Genomic DNA, 12,416 nt, shown 5'->3' on the forward strand with positions numbered 1-12,416 from the left:
ATTGTTCCAAAGAGATCTCTTAGGAGTTCAATTAAATTTGATGGAAAAGATACAAACTTTTTCATCATATGACTGCAAAAGATATATAGTTGAAATCATTACGTAGAAGTATGGGAAAATACATTATCTTCAGGACAATATGATGTGTTTGTGATTTCAAGCCTCTGTAATGTTTGAGAATCTGGCATATTTGAGAACTTGTTACTTTTGCCTTGTGATTTCAATTTAAAATATGTGATTACAGACTGATGCTTTTTACATTGAAAACCATGAGTTTGTATGAATTTGATTAAGCTTGTAGAGTATTGAACTCATTAAAGTAACTTGATTTACTATGATGTGATTCATTCAATTTCTAAGAGCTGCTTCAGTGCTTAGAAAATTTGCTTGTCTGTTTGGCATTAGAAATGCTTAAGAAAACCAGGTATATTAAACTTAGAAATGTTTATAATTTTTTAGTTACCGAAGCTTGTAAAGTGGGTTAATTGATTAGGGGAATTTAATGTTATATGCATATTCAGTGAACACTAAGAACAAGTAAAAGTGGTTACTCACTTTATACAACAAAGGCAACATTCTGCAAGGGGCAGGGCAGAAAGAACCTACAACCCCATTGGCAGCGTGGAGCCTTTCTGCCAAAATTGGAGCCTGTCCCCTCTATGTTCCTAAGGATATGAGATAATGAAACATCCTTTTTGCTCAGGCCACTATTAGACTGCCTCTGATTCGCTACTGAACATGTTCCGAACTGAAACAGCAACAGTTCCTAACTGAAACATTGGGAACAATGTTTACCAACATGGGCCTGTCGGAAAGGGATGGATCAGGGAGGTGGGGGGGTGAATCTAATGAACACTTAGCCAGTAGACGCTACAGCGAGGGGTTGTGCCAGTTGCTGGAGGGACAGATGACAAGTGCAGAGGAGCTTATGTTCTAGTGAGGGGATGAGCAGTAAACCGGTGCCTGTGAGATGCGGAAAATGCTGCTGGAGGGGGCTATGCCCAGTGCTCTTGGTGCAGTGAGGAGAAAGGGCTTCAAAAATCAGTGTGAGGAACAAGAGAAGGCTTTCTAGAAGGGGGGCCACTTAGGCTGAGTCTTCAAAGATAAAGATGAGAAGGCAGAGACGTTCCAGTAAGAGGAAAGTTTGGGCAAGGCATGGAGTAGAACAATATGGCGCACTGGAGGAATTATTTCTTGTGGCTAAAAGTACACAGTACAGAACAGTAGCACTGTGCTTTGTACCTCACCTGGAGAGCTTATTTAAAATGCAGAGCTTAAGGACTCACCCCCAAGGAATCCAACTCATCAGGTCCAGGACAGAGCACAGGAATCTGCATCTTAACAAGTAATTCAGATTTTGACGCAGGTGCTCCCAGGCTACACTTTGAAGCACGCTGTATGTTGTGTAAGTGCTTGGATTTGAGTGACACACACATCTCAGTTCAAGCCTGGTTCTGTCACTTACTTCGGATGAGTTTCCTTAACTCTGCCTCAAGTTCCTCAATTTTGCCTGTACAACAAGCAAAACCCTCACTGAGTTGATGTGAGGTTTAAATGAGAGGGAAAGCATCTAGCTCAGTGTCTGGCACATAGAGCAGCTCAATAAATGTTGCCATTAGTATGATTTGAGCAAATGGTAGGTGATGAAGCTAAAAAAAAAAAAAGACAGGAACCACATCATGAAGGGGCTTAGGTCTTAAGCTAAAGAGTTTGTTTACCATGAAAGGTATGAAAATCATTGTAGGTCAAGGCATGATGTGATCAGATTGAAATCTGAGAGAGGTTCCTGTGGAAGAAGGTCTGGACAGAGGCCTCTGCAATTAAAAAGCTACAGCAGCAATCCAAACAGGATGCGGTAAGGGCCTGATCTAAAGCAGCAGCCGTGAGAACTAGGGGGTGAGGAGTTGGGGCTTACAAATGTTAAGCAGGTAGAATCTGTAGGGATTGGAGAGTGTATGTGGGGATCGTGAAAAGTGAATGGAAACATGTTAAGATGAATCTCTGATTTCTGGACTGGGTACCTGAGTGAATGATGTGACACTCATTGAGACGCAAAGCTGTTTGGTGTCTAGAATAGTGCCTGGAGTCATTCCTAGCCCAGCACTTAAAACAGTTTCCAACATGGGAAGATATGTTGACAGAAGAGATGAGAATAATTTCACTGGAACCATGAGGTAAGTAGGAGCTAGTCTGTACTGGGTTGATAAAAGGCATGACAATGGTGTGAACAAGGGCAGTGTGTTCTTTCCAGAAGCTTGGCTCAGAGAGGTAAAGGGACAGACAAGAGCTAGAAGATAATATATGCTAAGGGAGAGGTTTTCAAGATGACAGACCAAAGGATGTTCAGAAGGAAAAGGGGTGGAAAGGGGGTGAGTGAGCAGGATCCTGGCATGGCAAGAGGATGGTACCAAAGCACAGATGTAGGCTGAGCTGTCGGTAGCAGCGTATGTGTGCAGATGCAAACATGTTTATTGGTATAAGGAAGCTGAAGGATTCCCTCCCCACTTCCAAATGCCTGACTCTTCTCAATGGATGCCTCCTACATTTACTAAGTGGTATCACCCAATATTTGAGGAGGGGGAATAGAAACTTGGGGCTAGTAGCTGGGTGCAGTGGAAGAAGGCACTGAGGGATGTTGACTGATAGGCACTGTGAGAGCCCCCTGGTGTCACTTTTCTCCAGCTGTACTCAGCAGCTGCACTAGGGTTACAAGCACTGATTGAGAGCTGGTCCATGTTGGTATCTGGCAGGTGGGATGGAGGAACCTGATTTTACAACAGCTCTAAGGTTGAGGTTGGAGAGTATTTGGAGTAATGAACCAATGGCAATAATGAGGATGCTGATGAGAGTAATAACAGTAATATTAAAATAGAAGACTGTAAGCTCCCCAATACTTTCACTCAGTCTTGGTTAAAACCATAGTTAAAAATCATGTCACAAGCAATAATAAGATTTAATTAAAAGCGTCGGCAGGAAAGAACTTTATTGATACTATACAAGTGTCTTTGAGGATACAAAGCTCAGAGGTAGTCATCACTGGAAAGTCGGGAAAATTAAAGAACAATTACAAGTTGTCAGGTTATATAAACACACACACACACACACACACACACACACAGCATCAGCCAGGTAGGGCAGTCTTAAGTCAGATATTTACCTATTCTGTATTTCTCCTTCCTGAAATTGAGTTTCTCACAGGCCTATTTGCTGTGATAAGTTGCTTTTTAAATGGAGATATACTAATAGAATGTAACACTTAACCTCAAACATAGGATTACCACAAAGCCTGCTTTTCATGTTTGTTGTGAGGTGCTAAATTTACTCACTATATGTTTGTTATAGAAAACTGCATGTTAGAATGGTTAAGAAATTCATCTCGGTTATAATAATCATGATAGTGCCTGAGTGTATAATTCACTATCTTTGACCTCATTAACTTCACGATGTAATTCTGTCACTTTGTGAGTAGCATCAATTCACTTGATTTTTAGAGAGCACCATACCTCTTTGTCTTTGCCTTCTCCCTACAGGGCTATTTGACCAAAATAATCTCATGACTTTAAAACACAATGCAAACCATGTTTCGTTGTTAACAACAATGAACATTTATCAAGCTCTTTCTAAATGTCTGACACTATGCTAATCAACTTCACATACATTTTCTTACCCGGTCCTCACATCAGCCCTTTGAGGTAGCTAAGCAGTTTCCCTTAAACAACACACCAGTAATAAACTCTATTATGGAAGAGCTGTTTGGCTTGAAGAAGTCAAAACGTCTTTCACTTTTTTGGGGAAAAGACATCCACAAGTACCTTCAAATATGAGCGGATTCTTTCTGGAAGAGTGATCAACTTGGGTCATGGCACCAAGGGGGTAAGGACCAAAGGGTAGAAATTACAAGGAGAACATTCAAGATGAAACAGATTTTTCTAAATATAATGTGACGCTGGAAAAGGAATTCAAGCACTGGATGGGAGGTGAAACAGCCACTGAGGGTTATCTATCAACTCTGAGTCCACTATTCTCTTCCTCCTCTGTATTTTCCGCTTCTTCCATATATTGGTGCAATCACTCTTTTGTCCATTCAACAAACATTTACTGGCTTGTTCAATATGGTAGCCACTAGCCACAAGTGGCCATTTAATTTTCGTAAACTTAAACAAAATAAAAAATTTGAGTCCCAAATGCACTAACCACATTTTAAGCACTCAAAACTGTATGTGGCTAGTAGCTACCACATATTTTTGAGATATAACTGAAATTCAACATTAAATTAGTTTCAGGTGTACAACATGATCAATCAATAGGGCTACCATATTTGAAAGTTCTGGGAAATGCTGTTTCAGACAGCTGACAGTGATAGTAACCACAAGAATAAAAAGGAGTTCCTGACCTTGAGGAGCTTACAACCTAGGCGAGAAAAAAACCCACTCAATATTATTTTTTAAGAGCGAACACTCATTGAACTCTTGCTGGATATAGGGCAGTTTGCTAAGCACTTTCTGTGACTACTTCGCTGCAAGCTCCTAACACCATAAAATAGATGTCAATATTATGCTCACTTTACGGAAAGGGCAATAACTTGCCCAACATGTGTGACAGTACTGTAAGGCCTCATGACCAAGAGTACGTGTAGGGCCACGAAAGAAGTTGAGCTAAACTCCATTTGGGGATTTTAGGGAAGATCAGACGTGGAGAGGGATTGAAACCCAAATCTGTATAGACCATGTTTACTCAACATGTGGGCTACAGACTTAACTACATCAGAATTACCCAGGGTGCACGTTAAGAGCGCAAATTCCCTGCACCTGATTATGGGATCTGTGGGCAGGACTGCGAACCTACGTTCTAACCAAGCTCCCCATCTCTGCCCCAGCGATTTTTTCCTATTCATTAAGTGAGGTTTGAGAACCACTGTCCACACCACTGGGTCCCCTTTGTTCCGCTTTCCCCTGGCTCCCCTGGCTTTAACCTGACTACGAATCAAGGTGCGAGACTGCGCTGAGTAATCTCGGACAAAATCTCGGAGCCTCAGTTTCCCTGTCCGTGAAATGGAGATGCCGGCGGGCCTGTGGCGCGGCTACCAAGGAGGGCACGCACGTCAGGCACCTGGAGCACAGTAGGCGCCCAGTAAACGCGGCCCCCGCCTGGCGAGTCCCGCCCCTCTCTGCTGACCCGGGCTGCCTACCCTCGCAGATCTGCTCCCACAGGCTCTTGCCCGGAGGCTCCACGCCCTGTCCTGGCGAGACGGGTAGCTCGGGAGACACGGTGGACGCGATGGGCACTGGCGTCCGGACAGCGTCCGACGACTCTGTGGAGCCGCTAGGCTCCTCGCCCTGGGCGGTGCGACTACTCTCCAGACCCGGTGCCGCCATGGCCGCGGTTTCCACGGCAACCGCCCTCCCGCACGGCTACGACCCGGAAGGAGCCGTAATTCAAGGAGGCGGGCCAGCGACTCGAGATTAACTTCCGGGTCGCGGCAGAGCTGGCTTTCACGTGGAGGCGGGGAAGAGTGGCCTGCGGGTGAGTGCTGAGGATCGGCACTGGTGGGGCGGCTTGGGGTCTGGAGATTGCGCCTGGGGATTTGCGCGCTGAACTGAGGGAAAAGTGGGTGGCCCAAATCCACACATACCCCCCACCCCAGTCGCATGTGTGCGATCGCTCCGGCCTGGAAGTTCTCCCGCCTTGGAGCAGAGCCGGGATCCCGCGCAATCCCTCCTGGTGTGTTTGTGCGGAAGCTTTGGAGCGGCGGTGCCTTTGAGGGACCGTTCTCGCCTCCTGGCTCCCTTGCTTCCTGCTCGTGAACCCGCGGCGACAGTGGGGTGTTCCATTGTGCAGAGCGCAGGCCCCGACTTCCTGAGTTCTGGGTTCGAGTACCTTTTGCCGCTTGCTGGCTTTAGGACCCAGGACAAGTAAATTCAAGTCTCGAAGCCTCAGCGAGTCTGAGATGGGGTCTTCACACAGGTGCTCATGAGACTACCGCGAGATTTAAAAAGAGCTTTTGGAGAAGGTGTTTGCTTTTGCCGGAGACACACTCTTAAGATTCTTTACTCTTCGCTTCTTGGAGCGAATGTATCTGGAGTCGCAGGGTTGAAGAGGAGGAAAAGTGCTAAAGAGGAAGAAAGCTACAGTGATTATGAACGGCCGAAAAGGAATTACATTGACTACAGTCTCCCTTTAACTTCTTTTTTCTAATCACATCGCTTGAACACTCCCCCACCTGAGGCACTCTTGGCTCTTTCGACTCCGCCAGGTTTGCACCTTCTCCCCTGCCTTTGCTGGCTGGCCGCTCTTCCTCTGTCCTCCTGCTTCCCTGAGGTCTTGTCTTAGGCTCCTTCTGCTTTAGGCTTAGTTACCATCCATATATTTATAAGTGTTTGTTTTGTTTTTTTACCCATGTCAGCCCAGTCACCCGTGAGCCTCAGACCCATATATCTGCCTGTCCACCGAATATCCTCTTGTCCACTTGGATAGCTCAAGGCTCTATGCAAACCAGCCTGTCTCCTGCAGCCCCTAACTACCTGCCTTCAGTTCCTTATTTTCAGGCATCAACATCACCCTCCTGCAGTTGCCTAAGCTGGAAACCTGTCTTCTAGAAACTTTCCAGACAACTGGTAGGCCAGATGAGATGAACTTCATTACCCTGACTTCACCACTAGCTTTGGCTTTTATCACTGTTATCTTGATTATCACACTTCTTTTCCTCCTACGCCTGTTTCTTGGTAGCAGGTGTTTTATCTTGTTCATCTCTATCTCTGGCATTCATTCATTCATTGAGTATCGCTGTGTGTCAGGTACAGAGCTAGGTTTTGGGAATACAGCAGAACACAGGACAAGAGTGAATTGAGAGGGTGTACCCTTGACTTTCCAAGTGTTCCTGGCAGTGAGTTATAAATGAACTTGAGCCATGGCTTAGGCCTGGCTCTTTGGACCTGCTAATGGTGAGCCAGTGAGGCTCCCCAGGGCTTGGAGGCTGAAGAAAGGTTCAGGATGGAAAAGCTCCTGACCTTTCCCTCCCACTGTCCAAACCTCCTGCCAGGGGGATATTTTGTTTCTGGATTCCTGGGTGTCTCCATGTCACCTAGTCAAGGGAGCAGCAGGAGCTTGGGTGGTGACTGGAGAGAAGTGGCCCAGCTGGAAGCTAAAATGTACTTGAGGGCACCAGCCCCTTCCCACAGTTGTCTACATGACATTTTCCCCCCAAAAAGCTGGGCATTCTAGGATGCTCTGTGTCATCTTCAATTTTGTTAAATATTGGTAATTTGAAAATTTAGAAGCAGTGAAGCAGGCAGCATGTGGCCCCCAACACCTCCTCTCTCCTGGCAGCGTTTAAGTCATTCAGTCCCCTTTATGGATGGGAAAACAGGCCCAGAGAAACCAACACTATGCGTCAAGAGTGAGTCAGTCACCATTTGAACCTAGGTCTTCTCAGTCCTAGCTGGGGCTCCTTTCATGATGTTTTGTTGCTGTTCTTATTACTAGCCACATGGGAAAGTAGTTAGGAGGGTAAATCATCCAAGGTGCAGGTGGGGTGAATTAATTTCGAGACAAAGGAAAAGAGCTACTTAGGTGAACCAAGGTGAGAGGTTAATTGTGCCATAGTTACTGCCTCTGGTGGGAATTGGCAGGAAGAGTTGACCTCAGGATTTCTGTCCCCTTCATTCAGTGAAAGGTAAGCCCCTGAGGATAGCACCTGGTCTGTCTGATTTGATTGCAATTGTACCCTCAGTGGCTGGCACAGGGTAGGCAGTGGGTAAATTTGTTGAATGGGTGACTAGGCTCAGAGATTTAAGAAAGGCGGTGGGAAAGGGAATCACTTTCCATGGATTATTGTGTATTCTTTCCAGTAGCCCTTTGAGAAGAAATATTATTCCCCCTATTTTTCAGTTGGGGAAATTAATGTTCAGGGAGGCTGGGTGACTGGGGCTTAAGTTAGTGAGGGAGCAGTTTGAATTTGAACTTGGAGCTATCTGAATTTAATTCCATTCTACTTCTTTGATCACATTTTCCTTTGTTCCAAAGGAGTCATGCCCATTTTCCATCCCTTAACATTTCAGACTAGCCACTCATAAATGTGGCTCTTGACACTAATTAGCTGAATTGTACATGGAGTGGTTTGGTATGAAGATAAATTGTACCATTTCTCTTTTCAGGAATGATCACCAAAACCCACAAAGGAGACCTGGGCCTTGGGGTCCCAGAGAAAAAGAAGAAGAAAAAGAAGAAGGTAGTCAAAGAACCAGAGACTCAGTACTCAGTTTTAAACAGTGATAATTATTTCACTGAGATCTGTCCCACAAGAGCCCTGTCCCCCTCAAAGAGTGTGGTCCTAGGGCAGGCATCTGAGATGCCTGTATTGAAGAAAAAGAAGAAAAAGAAGGGTCACAGCACCCTTTGTGAGGAGCATCTAGAACCTGAGACCATGTTATGTGCTGGACGGACAGAGAAGTTGTCCAGCCCCAGGAAGCAGGCTCTTGGTTCATCTGAGTTCCAGGGTGGGGAGAAGAAAAAAAAGAGGAAGTCCTTAAGGCCTCTGGCCATGCCTTCTGGCTCAAGAGTGAAGACCTCCCTGGACAACAGACAGGGTGAGGAGGTGACCAGAGTTGTCAAGAAGCCCAAAAAACATAAGAAGGAGAAGGCGGCCCAGGAGGCTGCAGCCTTCTCGGCCAAGGACCCTTGGTTCTGTGAGGCTGGGGATACTCCCTCCACTTGCTCAGTGGGGAAGGATGGTAAGGAGCAGGCAGCCTCAGGGCAGAAACGGAAGCAGGGGAGCCCCAGGGAATGCAACGTGAAGGTGAAGAAGAAAAAGAAAATCCACCAGAAGGGAGATACCTCCCTAGAAGGGCACCTTGAGCGCTCCAAATCTCTGGAGAGCAGCCCTAGGAAAGGAAGTAAGAAGCCAGTCAAAGTTGAGGCTCCAGAATACATTCCAATAGGACATAACCCCAAGTCCCCTGCAAAGAAGAAAATGAAGTCCAAGAAAAAGGTAGAGCCGCCAGGCATTGAGGAGCCAGCTCTGAAGAGGAATAAAAAGAAGAAGGGGAAAGAGAGCAGAGTAGCAGAAGAACCTTGGGAAGAGGTAGGCATTAGACGCTGCTCTGGGAGAATAAGGGTGGAAGTTGGGAGAGTGTGTGTGTGTATGTATTGTATGTGTATGTGATATTCACATATGTAGCTGCCAGAACCCTGATTAAACTGACTTCAGCCAGAAAAGGGATTTGTTGAGACATGTAACTGGAAAGGTTAAAAACTAACTCCAGGTATTGCTGGATCCAGGTGCTCACGGAATATCCTCAATAGTAAAGGTATCCCTTGTTATTGAAACTCTGCCCAAGTCCTCACTATCTTCACTCAAGATCTAAATAAATTGGAATAAGTTTTTTAGATGAATCTCTCCCTTTCTGAACTCTTGTCTCTTGCTGTCCAAAATTCAGAAACCAAATAGTTTGAGATAACATGGTCTGTAGCTATCTGAGCTTATTTTCTGTGCTCAGTGTACATGTTTAGAGATCAAATAGATTTGGATTGCAGGAGATGCCAGTGTGGCTTTCCCGAGCTCTGGGCTTTGTATTTTTTTTTTCTTCGTTGGTTTTGGTCCCAGACAGACACCTCCCACCCCAAAGAAAGATGGTCTCAGCAGCTCCAGGATTTCATCCTAGTAGTTAGGCTACCGAAGGGAGAGAGATAGACCCTCCGAAACGATTACAGAAGTTTCAGGGCTGCTCTCACAGGCCTCAATTGGATCGCACAAGCCAGAAACCCTGATCTGAAGCCAGGGGGAGGGGCCTAGGCTATCAGTCCCACCTGAACCCCACTGTCTGAGGTCAGGGGAACAAGACAGTTTCTGGGAGGAAAGCCCAGTCCTAATTCCCAGAAGGAAGGGAATGGTTGATGGTCTGGTGAAGACCACGAGATCTACTGTCTCCCTCCTGACAAGCTTCCTTGAGGGGGGAGAGAAAGGAGGAGATGAGCCAGAGCACTTGGACTCCACAGGCCCATAGCCTCCCCTGTCTGAGCCAGGGCCACACCTCTGTTCCTGTCTTTGGGGTACGTGCGTGTATCTGCAGGGGGTAATGAGGTGGTACCTGCCCTACTCCAAGCAGATGTCTGGCCTGTGGGGGGTAGCGATGGCTGAAACTTCTTGAACACTTAACCGTGTGCCTGGCTTAGTAGCTTATGCTCCCCATGTATTAACCCGTTAATCCTCACATCAGTGTGGTGACATAGCTGCTGTGGTCATCCTCATTTAACAGACAAGTCAACAGACTCAGGAGTTAAATACCTTGATCAAGATCACCCACCTGTTACAGCGTGGGGCTGGGCTTTAAACCCAATCTGGCTTCTGAACTTGAGGTTTCATCCTTTCTCAGAGGCTGCCCTGTGACTTCTCATAGATTCCAGTATCATTAAAGCCGAAGAAGTGACTGTCTTATATTAAAACAAGCCCTGGATTCTCTTCCCAGTTCTGCACCGACCAGCTGGGGGAGCTCAGACCAGCCACTGCCCTGTGGTCTTCAAGTAAGAATGATGGCTAATGTGTATTGAGCACTTACTGAAGAATGACCCTGGCATTGGAGGGGCTCAGTTAATACTGACTGATGGATGACCCCCCCGCCAACCCCCGGAGCAGGATCATCAGGAAGGTGTCTGGCTTGAGCTCAGCTTGGCCATGTAGGGTTGAGGAGGGCAGGGGTGGCCTCCATATCAGGGCCTACAAGAGGTAATTCTGGTTTCTGGATTTTTCCCAGTTTTGCCCTAGCCCACTAGATTTGGTTTTAGTGGTCTCTTTTATTCGGAAGCTTTTGGGACCAAGAAGGACCCCAGAGGTGGGAGCCTAACCCCCATCAGAATCTAGAATCCCTTCTCTCCAGAGTCCAGTGAAAGGTGGTCAGTCCCCTCTGTTTAACATCTCCTGCAATGGGGACTCAGTCCACTGTGTTAGGAAATGCACACATCTTCAAGGTCTGAATGGGTGATGTGCGTGAACAGAGCCCTTCAGGGATCATCACACGTGATGCTGGGTGCCAGGCAGAGCACCCCCAAAGTAAGGATGCAAGAAACATGACAGTTGTCATTACCAAAGGACCAGGGAAAGTGGCTGGCCTGAGGTCTCACTTTCAGAGGGTCCCGTGGGGGTTGAGGCCAGTGAGAGAGCATGGCACGTGTAAGCATGCTTAGGGCAGGCCTAGTGAGGACACCACATGGGAGCAGATACCTGTGAGGGGTGTCTGCCGTCGTTCGTGGAGGGAGAACAGCAAGCACAGAGGCCCTGGAAGGAACAAAGACAGGGGTAGTGGGAGCTGGGGGTTAGGGGGCCAAGTGCTAGAGACCAGAGAGGCCACAGGAGCCTAGATTTTTGTGTAAACAAGATGAGAGCCTCTGGAGAGTTTTGGGGAGTGGAGTGATGGGATCCAACTGAGTTATTAAATTCTTATTTTTTTAAAGATTTTTTCCCAAAGATTTATTTGAGAGAGAAAGAGGGAGTGTGTGCACGCCCAAGGGGTAGGGGCGGAGAGAGGGAGAAAGAATCTCAAGTAGACTCTGCACCAAGTGCAAGGCTTACGTGGGGCTCAATCTCAGGACCCTGAGATCTGGACCTGAGCTGAAACTAATAGTCAGAAGCTTAATCTGTGCCACCCAGGTCCCCCTTATATTTTTACTTTTTAAATTGAGATATAGTTGACATATAACATGGTACAAGTTTAAGGTGTATATATAACATGTTCCGCTTGAGTTTTTAAAAAATTTTTAAAACATTTATTTGAGCGAGAGCATGTGTGCACACCAGGTGGGCAGTGGGGCAGGAAGAGGAGCAGAGGGAGAAGGACAAGCAGACTCCATGCTGAGCTCAGAGCCCAGTGCACGGCTTGATACCACAATCCTGAGATCATGACCTGAGCCAAAATCAGGAGTTGGATACTTAACCAGCTGAGCCACCCAGGCGCCCCAAGATTTTATTTTTATTTTTTATTTTTTTTTTGAAGATTTTGTTTATTTGGCAGAGAGACATACAACGAGAGAGGGAACACAAGCAGGGGGAGTGGGAGAGGGAGAAGCAGGCTTCCCACCGAGCAGGGAACCCTATGTGGGGCTCGATCCCACGACCCTGGAATCATGACCTGAGTGGAAGGCAGACGCTTAACGACTGAGCCACCCAGGCACCCACCCCAAGTTTTTATTTTTAAATAATCTCTATACCCAGCATGGGGATGGAACCTACAACCCCAAGATCAAGAGTCTCATGCTCTACTGACTGAAACAGCCAGGTGCCCATCCAGTTGAGGTTTTAAAGCTCACCTGCGCTACTGTGCATAATGGAGCAGGGTCGGGGGGTGAGGAAGCAGGTGTTAACGACTTTGTGGTTGTCCAGGCAGGAGAGAAGGCAGAGACTAGGAGTGGGATGGGAGTTGAGGGGG

At 46.7% G+C, this 12,416-nt stretch overlaps 2 protein-coding genes across 12 annotated transcripts in view; one reads left to right on the top strand and one right to left on the bottom strand.

Moving 5' to 3' along the window:
• IQCK (IQ motif containing K) overlaps positions 1–5,406 on the bottom strand; it is a 120,883-nt gene extending 115,477 nt beyond the window's left edge. For all 7 annotated transcript variants that reach the window (XR_002144397.2, XR_002144396.2, XM_034670312.1 and 4 more), the window contains exon 1: positions 5,189–5,406. Coding sequence is in view for 5 of the 7 variants with exons in the window: in XM_034670312.1 (XP_034526203.1) it covers positions 5,189–5,375 (187 nt within the window). In the remaining 2 variants the exon portion in view is untranslated. The remainder of the gene's footprint in view (positions 1–5,188) is intronic.
• Positions 5,398–12,416, top strand: part of KNOP1 (lysine rich nucleolar protein 1) — a 33,763-nt gene continuing 26,744 nt past the window's right edge. For all 5 annotated transcript variants that reach the window (XM_034670309.1, XM_034670306.1, XM_034670307.1 and 2 more), the window contains exons 1-2: positions 5,398–5,523; positions 8,154–9,079. In XM_034670309.1, coding sequence (XP_034526200.1) covers positions 8,156–9,079 — 924 coding nt within the window. In that variant the 5' untranslated portion in view covers positions 5,398–5,523; positions 8,154–8,155. The remainder of the gene's footprint in view (positions 5,524–8,153; positions 9,080–12,416) is intronic.

The sequence above is a fragment of the Ailuropoda melanoleuca genome, chromosome 10 (genome assembly GCF_002007445.2).
Source record: "Ailuropoda melanoleuca isolate Jingjing chromosome 10, ASM200744v2, whole genome shotgun sequence".
In the NCBI taxonomy this organism is placed as follows: domain Eukaryota; kingdom Metazoa; phylum Chordata; class Mammalia; order Carnivora; family Ursidae; genus Ailuropoda; species Ailuropoda melanoleuca.